This window comes from Arachis ipaensis, chromosome B03, assembly GCF_000816755.2.
Source record: "Arachis ipaensis cultivar K30076 chromosome B03, Araip1.1, whole genome shotgun sequence".
In the NCBI taxonomy this organism is placed as follows: domain Eukaryota; kingdom Viridiplantae; phylum Streptophyta; class Magnoliopsida; order Fabales; family Fabaceae; genus Arachis; species Arachis ipaensis.
The window spans coordinates 2,504,797-2,516,324 of NC_029787.2; the positions used below are offsets into that span (position 1 = coordinate 2,504,797).

At 35.7% G+C, this 11,528-nt stretch overlaps 2 protein-coding genes across 4 annotated transcripts in view; both read right to left on the reverse strand.

Annotated features, from left to right (window-relative positions):
* The window catches only part of LOC107632386, a 6,928-nt gene extending 2,705 nt beyond the window's left edge, over positions 1 to 4,223 (reverse strand). Inside the window, exons 1-3 of the mRNA XM_016336070.2 lie at positions 3,300 to 4,223; positions 2,604 to 3,195; positions 2,015 to 2,431 (exon numbers count right to left, since the gene is read on the reverse strand). Of these exons, the coding sequence (XP_016191556.1) occupies positions 2,015 to 2,431; positions 2,604 to 3,195; positions 3,300 to 3,860 (1,570 nt within the window). The 5' untranslated portion in view covers positions 3,861 to 4,223. The remainder of the gene's footprint in view (positions 1 to 2,014; positions 2,432 to 2,603; positions 3,196 to 3,299) is intronic.
* LOC107632385 (AT-hook motif nuclear-localized protein 11-like) overlaps positions 7,145 to 11,528 on the reverse strand; it is a 22,351-nt gene continuing 17,967 nt past the window's right edge. Inside the window, exons 4-7 of one of the 3 annotated variants that reach the window (XM_021117731.1) lie at positions 8,823 to 8,890; positions 8,630 to 8,752; positions 8,390 to 8,554; positions 7,146 to 7,695 (exon numbers count right to left, since the gene is read on the reverse strand). In XM_021117731.1, the coding sequence (XP_020973390.1) occupies positions 7,306 to 7,695; positions 8,390 to 8,554; positions 8,630 to 8,752; positions 8,823 to 8,890 (746 nt within the window). In that variant the 3' untranslated portion in view covers positions 7,146 to 7,305. Of the gene's footprint in view, positions 7,696 to 8,389; positions 8,555 to 8,629; positions 8,753 to 8,822; positions 8,891 to 11,528 lie in introns of all 3 variants that reach the window. The other 2 variants (XM_016336069.2, XM_021117732.1) reach the window with 2 other exon arrangements.

An 11,528-nucleotide genomic window follows, 5' to 3' on the forward strand; every position in this document is an offset into this window, starting at 1 on the left:
TTTGTTTTTTTTTTTACCTTGTTCTCATTTTATTTTCTAAGTTTTCCATTTTAATAATGGTGTTGAACTTTCCTACTCAATTGTTGAGACTTTCTTACATTATTTTGGTGCTTCTTGACTTGTTTGATATTGTTGGGTGATGAAACTTTTAAATCAATGCTTCATCTTGTATGACTTTTGTGTCTTTGTGCATTGATATGACCTCATATTGTCTTTCATGACCCACTTTTTCTCATTTGAACTTGATGCTCAACACACTCTTCATACTTTAACTTTACTCTTGCGTCGAGCTTAATGATATGCCTTAACTTACATTGTTTCCTCACTCACATGCTTAGCTAACATGTAGTGGGAAATCATACTCTTATTTGGCATTAGCCCCCGCCTATATTTTATTTACTTTGATATCTTTGTTGTAGGCTTAATTTTCTTTCCTCTTCTTTCCTTTTAGGTTGGCCACCAAGAAGGGAGAAAGGAAAAGCTTTCAAATGGGGCAACGAACAAGTCATTCGCACAACCTTTCGAAGAAGCTCATCAATTGTAGCAACCCATCCACCTTGCTCTCCTTTGCATGCACCGAGGACGGTGCAATCTTCAAGTGTGGGGAGGTCGTCTGACCGATCTCCATGGGTAAAAATTTCCTTTTCAACACCAAATTTTTTATTTTCTTTAATTAGATTAGCTATTGCATTGCATGATAGGTTGCATGTTAGTTAGAATTTGTACATATTCTTACCACTTCTTTGTTATTAGGACTACTTGGTTAGGGTGATGATTTTCTTTCCAAGAAACCGTTTTAGGGTAACCTACCAATTTGAAAATTTTTGTTGAACTTGCTTGAAAGAATTTATTTTGGAACATGGTTTTTGAGCTAAGAACATAAGCAAGTGAGATTTGAGCCTAATGGTGTGGATACATTTTATAACCATTTATTTTCCATTCTTGTGTGAAATTGTTCTCTTTCCATGATTGTGATCCTTGATTTGCTTGATTCTATATATCCGTTTATTTCTTGTGTTTGTGCATTTATATGATTGAGGCCATTATTTCATTAGCCACTTACCCAAATAGCCAACCTTTTACTCCCCATTGTTAGCCAATTTTGAGCCTATGCTTAACCAACTTATTCTTATTTTAGCACATTACAAGCCTAAGGCGGAAAACCAATGAAAAGTCCTTGTTTGGATCTTTGATTGACCTAGGCTAGTGGGAGTGTTTTATTATTCAAAGTTGGTGAGGCTTGGGAACATTGGATGGGATAAAAAGGGGCAGTACACCTTTATGTTTAGGAATTGGGCACATATTCATGTATTGATTAAATGTAGAGACCTTATGCATTGATGTTCTTGTACTTAGTTTGAAAGAAGAAAAAGAAAAAAATATATATATAAAGAAAAAAAAATGATGAAAAGAAAAGAAAAAAAAATGTATATAGAAAAAGAAAAAAAAAAGAGAAAAGCAATAAAGGGGACAAAATGCCCCAAAGTGCACCTCAATAAGAATCAATGCATAAGTGTTGTGAAATGAAAAGAAAATGCATGAGTATGTAAGAAAAAGTGAAGAATGGGTAGTTAGAATAGCTAGCATTTGTATAGGTCATTAAATAGGTTAGGTGGGAAAGTCTATGCTAATCAAAGATTCAAATCCTAGTCCACTTGACCATAAATGATCCTACCTTGACCCTAACCCCATTACAACCTAATTCATCACAATTGAGAAGGATAACTAGGATAGGACTTCTAGTTCTCACACCTTACCAAGAGCCTTTTATAGTTGTTAGTTTATTTTCATTGCCATTTACTTTTCATGCTTCTCATCCAAAACCCCAAAATAATCCATAACCAATAACAAGACACTTCATTGTAATTCCTAGGGAGAACGACCCGAGGTTCGAATACTTCGGTTTATAAATTTAGGGGTTTGTTTTAGTGACAAACAACTTTTTGTATGAAAGGATTAGTGATTGGTTTAGAAACTATACTTGCAACGAGATTTCATTTGTGAAATTCTAAACCGTCAAAAATCCAATCGTCAGCCATCTCATACTGTGGCTGGGCCTGCTTCTTCTTTCCTTTGGCCTTTGAAGATGATCCTTGTTGGGGTGCCCCTTTGCATGTTTTGGAATTGTGACCAATATCTCCACACTTGGAGCATGTAACTCTGAAGGTCTTCTTGGCCTTTGTCCCATCAGGTCCGTCCTCCACTGCATCAGGTCGCCTTCGCTTCACAGGACGCCCAATTGGTCTCTTAATTTTGGGGGGTATGGAACTAACTACTCCAGATTTATCCCAATATTCCTCACTGTTGACAGGGCTTATGGAGTGAGCATAGGTAGCCCTGAATGCATCCATCTTCAGCCATTGATGGACATATCCCTCTGGTCTATCCCCTCTTTTGCCAATTGCAGCCATTGCATGCACACAAGGGATGCCTAGTGTCTCATGTAAATTAGAGTTGTGATTAACATATGATGAATATATCAGAAATTCAAACCCAACAGCATGTTAAGCACACCATAGAAAATAACCTTTAAGATTCAAACCCAGAAAAATTCCAATGGAGCACTATATAAGAAATTAATACAAGTAAAATGTAACAATTACCTGTAAGTTGCCACATGTTACAGGAACATGTACTGTTTCCTAGATCCACCCCCACTTTCTTCATGTGATACTGCACCTCAAAAATTTGTCTGGCATCATCACCAGTCCATTGAGCAGTCCAGTATTTGCATTCTTTCATGATGTCATCAATCCTCTTTTGTTGCACTGGTGCCACTATGCCTGTGTAGGTGCTCAAAACTCTCTTATGCTGGGCCATCCTCCTCATGATGTAGCATTTCAATTCTTCCAGCATTGTCAAAATGGGTTTTCCTCTGTAGTGTACTATTTTGGCATTCCACACTTCTGTCATGTTATTGGTGATGTTATCTAGCTTCGGCCAGTGACTAAAATGTGATTTTGTCCAGCATCCAGGGTCGAATTTTGCAAGGTAAGCCCATGCATCCTTGTTTACCTTCTTTAGTCTCATCATGTGCTCCTTGAACTCTGCCTTCGTACTGCTTTTAGCACAAGCCCATACGACATTCTTCAATTGCTTGCTCTTGTACTTATTGGTGAAATTTTTCCATATATGTCTAACACAGTTCCTGTGATGGGCATTCGGCATAACCGCCTTCATCGCCGGCATCAGACCCTATACAAAATTGAAGTGTGGTATAACTAAATTAATCATTGTTGCAAAATTAAGAGTAAATTTAACATAACAGTAACAAAAAATTTGCCAAAGGTAGCATTTACCTTTTGCTGATCACTGATGAAGTTCCACCCTTCAACTGCAGTAGGGCCTAAGTCATTTTGCAACAAGTCTAAAAACCATTTCCAGCTTTCTTTAGTCTCACTAGCAACCACTGCGTATGCAATCACGTAAAAGTGATTGTTGGCATCTTGTGCCACCGCCGACAGCAGTTGTCCTCCGTAATAACCCTTCAAGAAGCACCCGTCTAACCCTATCAACGGTCGACAACCAGCCCTAAACCCCTTTTTACACGCATCCAAGCACACATATAACTTGTCAAACAGTGGAGGGGACTGGGGAATTGGCTCCACTGCTAACAGAGCAGTTGAACCATGATTGCTTCTGTGTAGTTCTTGTAGGTAATCTCTAAGCTTTCCATATTGAGCCTTCTCATTACCAACATACTTCTCTCTTGCTATCTTCAAACCTCTGTACAACATCTTATCACTAATAATCACATTATAATCAATTTTGATATGATCCCAAGCCTCTGCATGGGTTAGCCTTGGCTGACTTAGAAGCTTTTTTTCCAACTTCTCCGCAACCCAATTTTGATCGGCCATGTTGCTTCCAAACTCTCTACCACAAGTATGCACAGGATTAAAGGTCTTAATCTGATAGGCCCCGGACCTAGAGTTCCTAGCACAATAAATAATCCAAGGACAATCATTCTTCTCATGTTGTGCTTTGTCACCTACTGCCTCAGACCCTGGCTTACTAGCATTTTGTGCTTTATCACCTATTGTGTCAGACCCTGGCTAGCTAGCATTTTGTTCTTTAACACCTACTGCCTCAGACCCTGGCTTGATAGCATTTTGATCAGGGTTAGCTTCAGTAGAATTGGCCACAGCTGGAATGTCATCAACTGAATTCTCCTCTTGGCCTCCGTTTGATCCACCCTCTTTTGCTTTAGCTTCCCTCTTAGCTCTTAGTCTTGCTTTGGCCTTATCCTTCTGTATCTCCTTTCCAGCCATCAACCCTCCATGAACACATGCTGCTCTCACCCGCCTCTTATCATTCTTCATGTAAAATGTTCTTCTCCCTTCAGCTATAGTATAGTCCTTTAGAGCCTTTTTGAACTGGTCTAAAGTCTCAAATTCCATCCTCAATTGAAATTGAACTTCTCCAAAATCTGCATTTGGATCATATTGAGGCCAATTAAATCCTTTACCCCCATCATCACTTGAGTCTGGAGGAGTCAAGAAGGCCTCTGACTCATACTCAAAATCAATTTCTGACTCATCCCTTGGCTCCACTCCAATCTCCTCTGCAAAGGTTGAAGGTTTCCTAGGCTCAGTCCCATTAACTTCATGAGGCCCATTATTGTCATTTGGGCTTGGTTCATCACTGTCAGGCCCAACTGCCCTTGGCCCACCATCACCATTCTTCCTCACTTCAGGCCACTTCCACCACTTACAGCACATCCATCTTTCTTATACCCTGCTTTTTTACCTTGGGTCTTAGCCTTGGAACCTCTGGTAACATTGACATTTGGCTTTGAAGCTTTCATTGTAGTTTTTTTCTTTCCCTTATCACATTTTCTCCCTTTCTTTCCACTATTTTTTTTAACACCCCTCATCTTCACTTGAATCAGAAAATCCATAACCTGAGGGTGGGGGCTTATATGGCTCATCTTCTGTAGATTCATACCCATCATCATCACTAGAACTACTCCCAATGTCTGCATCATTGTCCAACCCAGCATCTTCAACAACTACCTCCGCAGCACCTTCATCAGAATCAGATAATATCTCCTCCACCCCTTCCAGTACTGGATGGTCAAAATATATGTAAAATTCATCTGTATCCTCATTCTGTATCTTATTCTTCTGTAACGCTCTAATTTCTTTGTCTTCATGAATCGGGTGTAGACCAGACTTCAGAGTTTTAGATGTGGGATCATACCAGTACATAGCTTTATAATCATGGTATCCCAAGTCCAGAAAAAGTTTCTTCAAGTCAAAGAAACAAATGAGGTCAACATCCATTGGGGGAAACCTTTCCACCTTCCCATTAATGTACACCAAGACACCTTTGTTATCTCGAACAAAGCTTCCACCATGATGAAACACTGGGACCACATCTTCCGACATCTAAATGCCAACAAATAAACAAGTACAACTCATTTTCTATTATATCCAATATCGCTAATCACTACAACTATCCACTACAATGCATGCAACCAAAATCAGAAATTCAAAAATAATTAAGTAAAAAAAACGTTTCACTTACCTTGATCGGTTGAGTGTTGAACCAACTTCCTTCACAACCACTTTCACGATCAACGTCACCAGTGACTATGAATAGAGCAATGAGTATGCACAATGTTGATGGAGGTATGCAAGAGTTTTCTTCGTAAAACCTAGCAGAGCTAATGGGGTATGGAGTAATTTCACAAACAATTGAATATGAAGAGACTTGTATATCAAATTGGCCCCCCAAATAAAATGGCATCGTTTGGTTGCACTGCCCTCCATCGCGGGGACCTATTTGTCCCATAAAAAACGACGTCGTTCTCCTTTGCCCCAAAACGACGTCGTTTTGTCCTGCAAGCACAGGGACCAAATTGTCCTCCACGTGACACGTCACTCTTAACCCGACACGTCAGCCAAGTTACCTCCACGTAGGACGTCAATCTTAGACCTGACCGGCTGAACCTGGTGTGGGGACGTATCTGGTGTGTAGCTAAGAAGGTTAGGGACAAAATTTTAATTAAATTTTCTTGGGGACAAATCTGTCTAAACGTGAATTCCTTGGGGACCTATTTGGGGTATTACTCAAAACTTTATCACCTGTATCAATTATTCTTGATTCACAACTTTCAGAAGTTTCAATGTAAATGCACTTATGTATTGACGGTAGTCTTTGTCTTGTTGTTTATATCATTATTGTATATAATCTTGTGAAAACAAATAACATTAATTAGTATTTGATTTTTGTTGGCTCTCCTTTGTTTTGCCACCGTCTATCTCCTTCGCACGTTGTGCTGCCACCGCCGACTATCTTTTTCACACGTCGCAAGATCTGCAGCTGTTCATCAGTCTTTTCCACCACTGCTACCTCTACAAGAATTGGTGGCATCCTCCATTGCTCAATGTGGTGTCTGGCGTCCAAATCTATGTCTTCACTGCCATCTTCTAGATGTACCTTTCTTCCTCTTCTTCTATAGATGTACATCTATCTTTGCCTCTTTTTCATGACATCGTGTTCTTCTTCCACCTGTATTTCCCACTACATTTTCTTCCTTTGGTTCTTTACATTTTTTATGTTTATTTTATTGTTTATTTATATGAATTTTGATTAATGTTTGTTAGATTGATCAATTATACTATAAAAAGCCTATTAGATATTGTGTTGTTTTATTTGATTGATTTTTTTGATTAGTTGAATGACTGTAGAAAAGTAGCGGTGATGGTAGTGGCTGCAGAGAATAAACGGGCAATGATATTTTTGTTACGTGTACATGGTATTTTTGTTGTTTTTAATTAGGTCTTACTAATAAAAGACTCGAATCAACGTCTTTTTAAGAACCAAATTGTAGCCTAATCAGATCAAACTCCAAAGTTGTTAACTTGAACTAGATAATGAGTTGGATCTAAAGCTTTTAATATTCTACACCTAATTTGGAACTTTAGTAATGGACAAATAGTAGATAAAACTCTTAAATGTGCGTGTAAATGCAAATTATGCGTGAGTTTATAATATTTAGGATTGAAAATTGTCCAATTTATCTCACAAATAAAAAAATAAACTAAATGATGAGTTCCACCCAAGAAAATAAAAAACAGAGCCATTTTTTTTTCTGAAAGAAAAGAATAAACTTTACTTACACTAAAAGAGTACGAGAAATATCATTAACAATCATAAACAAAGTTGATAAAATAAAACAAATTACAACATTTGTAATTTTTAAATTTGTTTATATCACATAAATAGTTCTCTGTTACCTACAAAAACTAGATAAACAACTCAACTTTTCAGACTCTGTAAAGCATTTAGCAGATAACATTAATTAGTATCCACATCCGCTGGTGAGGCTGTTTGGTCAAGGTCAATAGCATCCTCGATTGAAGAAGAATGCATGTTGAGATCTTCAGCAATGACATTATTTGACACCCCATTAGTTGTTGTAGGAGTCACATTATCTGCTATGTCATTAGTTGTTACAATTGTGACACCATCTTGAACTGCATTTGTTGTTCCTGGTGGTAAAGGGAAACTTTGTTCTTGCAATGACAACTTAAGAACTTTGTGGCTACCCCTTGAGGAATTTGGAATATCCGGCATGACAGCAACAGCGGCAGCAGCAGCATAAGGGACACCATCAGAAGAAGGGTCAGATGAGTACCTCTTCTTGATTTGATTGCTGATGTTTTGCTTGAAAGTGGCCAAAACAAGCTGCAAGGTTACATTAATAATTAATAATGACTCAAAGTATATAGTTTATGCTTTGAACAATACGGTAAATCATTAAGCTAACAAGTAATAAAATGTGTTTGGATATAATGTATGTATTTTGGACAAGAATAGTATACTGAGAATTCGATTAAATTAGAATAGTACGTTACCAACTCTATTAATGGATAATAGATATATCATTAAAATAAATAGAATCATTATCTTGGAAAGCTGTTATGACATCGAAACATACATTTAAGATCGTAAATGCCTAACGGTTACAAACGGACTGGACCGTCCGAACGAACCGAACCGCCCTGGCTATCCAGGCAGTCCGAAAGGCATAACATAGGAAAAAGGAAAACTCATGAGGTAAGGAATAATTCACTACAATCATTCTAAGTGCACTACTGACTTAAGCATCGAAGTGCTTTGCAGGTTGTCCTCCCGATCTAGTGTAGACATAACTCAAGTTAGGATTCCAGAATCTCGTAAGCTCGTAACCACACCAAAAGGTATGAACAGTATACAAACACCATAACTCCAAGTTGCTTCTATATATGGAAAGCCTACTACTAGCCATTGGCATAAAGCATTCTTTGAATCCTATCTATGATTGAAAACTAATAACATTATTTTAAACATAAAGAACAGTAGTAATGAAATATGAACATGTTTATATGAAATGGTTTACTTGAATAGGGGCAGCAGCAATCAAAGAGTTCTCAATGCCACCACCAAAAACCCTGCCATCAGGTTTAGCAAGAGAAACACTCAACATGCCATCTTTGCGATATGCATTACCAGTGCCATTGGTGTAGGTGCATGATCCAGATAAAGATAAAATCTCAAACCTACCCTGTATATATATGTAACACAAAATCAATTGGGAAAGAATAAGAAAAACAATGTCTTTCTTATTGTTGATAGTTACCTCATATCTCAATAGACCACCAGGTTGGCGAATTACAACACTAGACACAGAACCAGTAGCTGAAAGTATGCAAACAGCACGAGGGCCTTTTTGGAAAAATGACAATATCCTACTTACCACATCCTGAAATATCATAAATTAAATATGAACAATTAATCGTTTTGCAGTGTCTAATTTTTGTGTTACCACTTACCTCTCCAGTACCAACAATCATCACATGAGGTGTGAAGCTTCCACCAGCTGTTTCTGCAACAAACCCACCTGCATCACAAATGACATTGTAAATGCACTTACGTATTGATGGTAGTCTTTGTCTTGTTATTTTATATCATTATTGTACATAATCTCATGAAACAAATAACATTAATTAGTATCAAGAAAGTAGTGGTGATGGTGTCATAGTGGTGGTTGCAGAGTAGAAGGGAGACGATGATATTTTTGTTATGTGTACATAGATAGTATTTTTGTTTTTTGTCTTGTTAATAAAAGACTCGAATTCACGTCTTTTTAAGAAGAAATTTTATCACCTGTGTCAATTATTCTCGGTTCACAATTTTTAGAAGTTTCAATATGAATACGCTTATGTATTGATGGTAGTTTTTGTCTTCTTATTTTATATCATTATTGTACATAATCTCGTAAAATAAATAACATTAATTAGTATCAGAAACGTAGTGGTGATGGTGTCATGGTAGTGGTTGTAGTGAAGAAGGGGACAATGATATTTTTCCTTTGTGCACACAGTATTTTTTATGATTTTATATTATTTATTACGTTACTCTTGTTTGCTTGTGTGGCGTGAATGTCCTCCCCAACTTTGACTTTTGAGTTTAAAAGGACAAAATATTATGAAAATAGATCCTCTCAATTTTTTTTTCTTAATTGTTTGGTAAAGTATGATCTCTCACTTTTCATTCTTTAAGTGGGACAAAAAAAATATGTGAAATCATACTTTACCAAATAATTAAAAGAAAAAATTGAGAGAATCTACACCCAAAATAATATTATTACTGATACTAATTATTCTTTCGTGGTATGCCAATAATCTGATTTCTTATTAGTTATTATTACTACTATCATATATAAAAGACAATATGTGTGGATTTTGATATATTGCCAATTAAAATTTAATTTATTGTGATTAAAAAATTTAATAATTTTAAATAAATTTTTAGATATTATTCATTTTTTTTTGTTTTTTTATTATATCTTATTAATAAAAGACTCAAATTCACGTCTTTTTTTAAAAAAAAAATTTATCACCCGTGTCAATTATTCTCGATTCACAACTTTTAGAAGTTTCAATATAAATACACTTACGTATTGACGGTAGTCTTTGTCTTGATATTTTATATCATTATTATACATAATATCATGAAACAAATAACATTAATTAGTATCAGGTAGTGATGATGGTGCCATGGTGGTGGTTGCAAAGAAGAAAGGAGACAATTATATTATTGTTATGTGTGTATAGATAGTATTTTTGTTGTTTTTTATTATGTCTTGTTAATAAAAGACTCGAATCCACGTCTTTTTAAGAAAAAACTTTATCATCTTTGTTAATTATTTTCGATCCATAACTTTTAGAAGTTTCAATGTAAATGCACTTATGTATTGACGGTAGTCTTTGTCTTGTTTTATATCGTTATTGTACATAATCTTGTGAAAACAAATAACATTACTTAGTATTTGATTTTGTTGGGTCTATCTTCCTTCATTCTGCCACTGTCTATCTCCTTCGCATTTTGCTGCCGCTGCCACTATCTATCTCGTTCGCATGTTGTGTCGCTGGCTCACTGTTGCCGACTATCTCCTTTGCACATCGCAAGATCTGCAACCGTTCGCCATTGCAGTGGCCCTCCTCTGCTCCTTTGCTCCCTCCCTTTAAACCTCCTTCCTTTCTTCTCTTCCTCTTTTTTTTTTCTATCGTCCATACCCTCCCACTACTCTTTCTTCCTCTCATTCGTCTTTCTTCTCTCATCCTTGCTCCTTTTCTTCGATTGTTGTTTCTGGTTTTTCTTCTTTTTTTTTTTTAAATCTAGATCTGAGATCCATATCTAGATCTAAAATAGCTCTTCTGTGATTGTTCTCTCCCCTTTATACTCCTTCTCTTTTTTTCTTTTCTCCTTCTACAGTTCTCACCACAGACCGTATTTTGGACCTGAGTTTAGCTATGTGTTCCTGTTTTAATAACCCATCTGTGGTGTTTTCATTTAATTTTTGTGGTGGTATTTTTGGTTTTCTTTTATGGTTGCTGACGGTAGTTGAATGTTACAGATTTTTTCAGATCTAAAAGAAAAATACTTTGAGAAGATGTTGTTCATAGAAAAACTTTCAGATCTAAAAAATATCTAGACCGATATGGAGAAAAAGAAGATATCTCTTATTGTCTTGTAGCATATATGTGTAGATTTAAAAATAAAAGATATTTAATTTTGTCTTTGATTTTATCTTTTAAGATTTTTAATAATCGAATATTGTATTTTCTATCAAATTATAGTTCAATATATAGGATATTTATTTTTTTTGGTATCAATATAGAATTAATGTTTCTATGATCTTTGTAAATGTTGTTTGATTTTTCTATGAATGAAAAATAGTTTTTTTCTGTCAAAAAATTTGTGAGATCACACTTTACCAAATAATTAAAAGAAAAAAATTGAGAGAATTTACACCTAAAATAATATTATTACTGATACTAATTTCGTAGTATGTCAGTAAATTTGATATCTTATTAGTTATTATTACTATTATCATATATAAAAGAAAATATGTGTGAATTTTGATATTGTCAATTAAAATTTAATTTATTGTGATTAAAAAATTTAGTAATTTTAAATAATTTTTTAAATATTATTCCAATTTTTATTTATCAACTATATATTTATTAGATTTA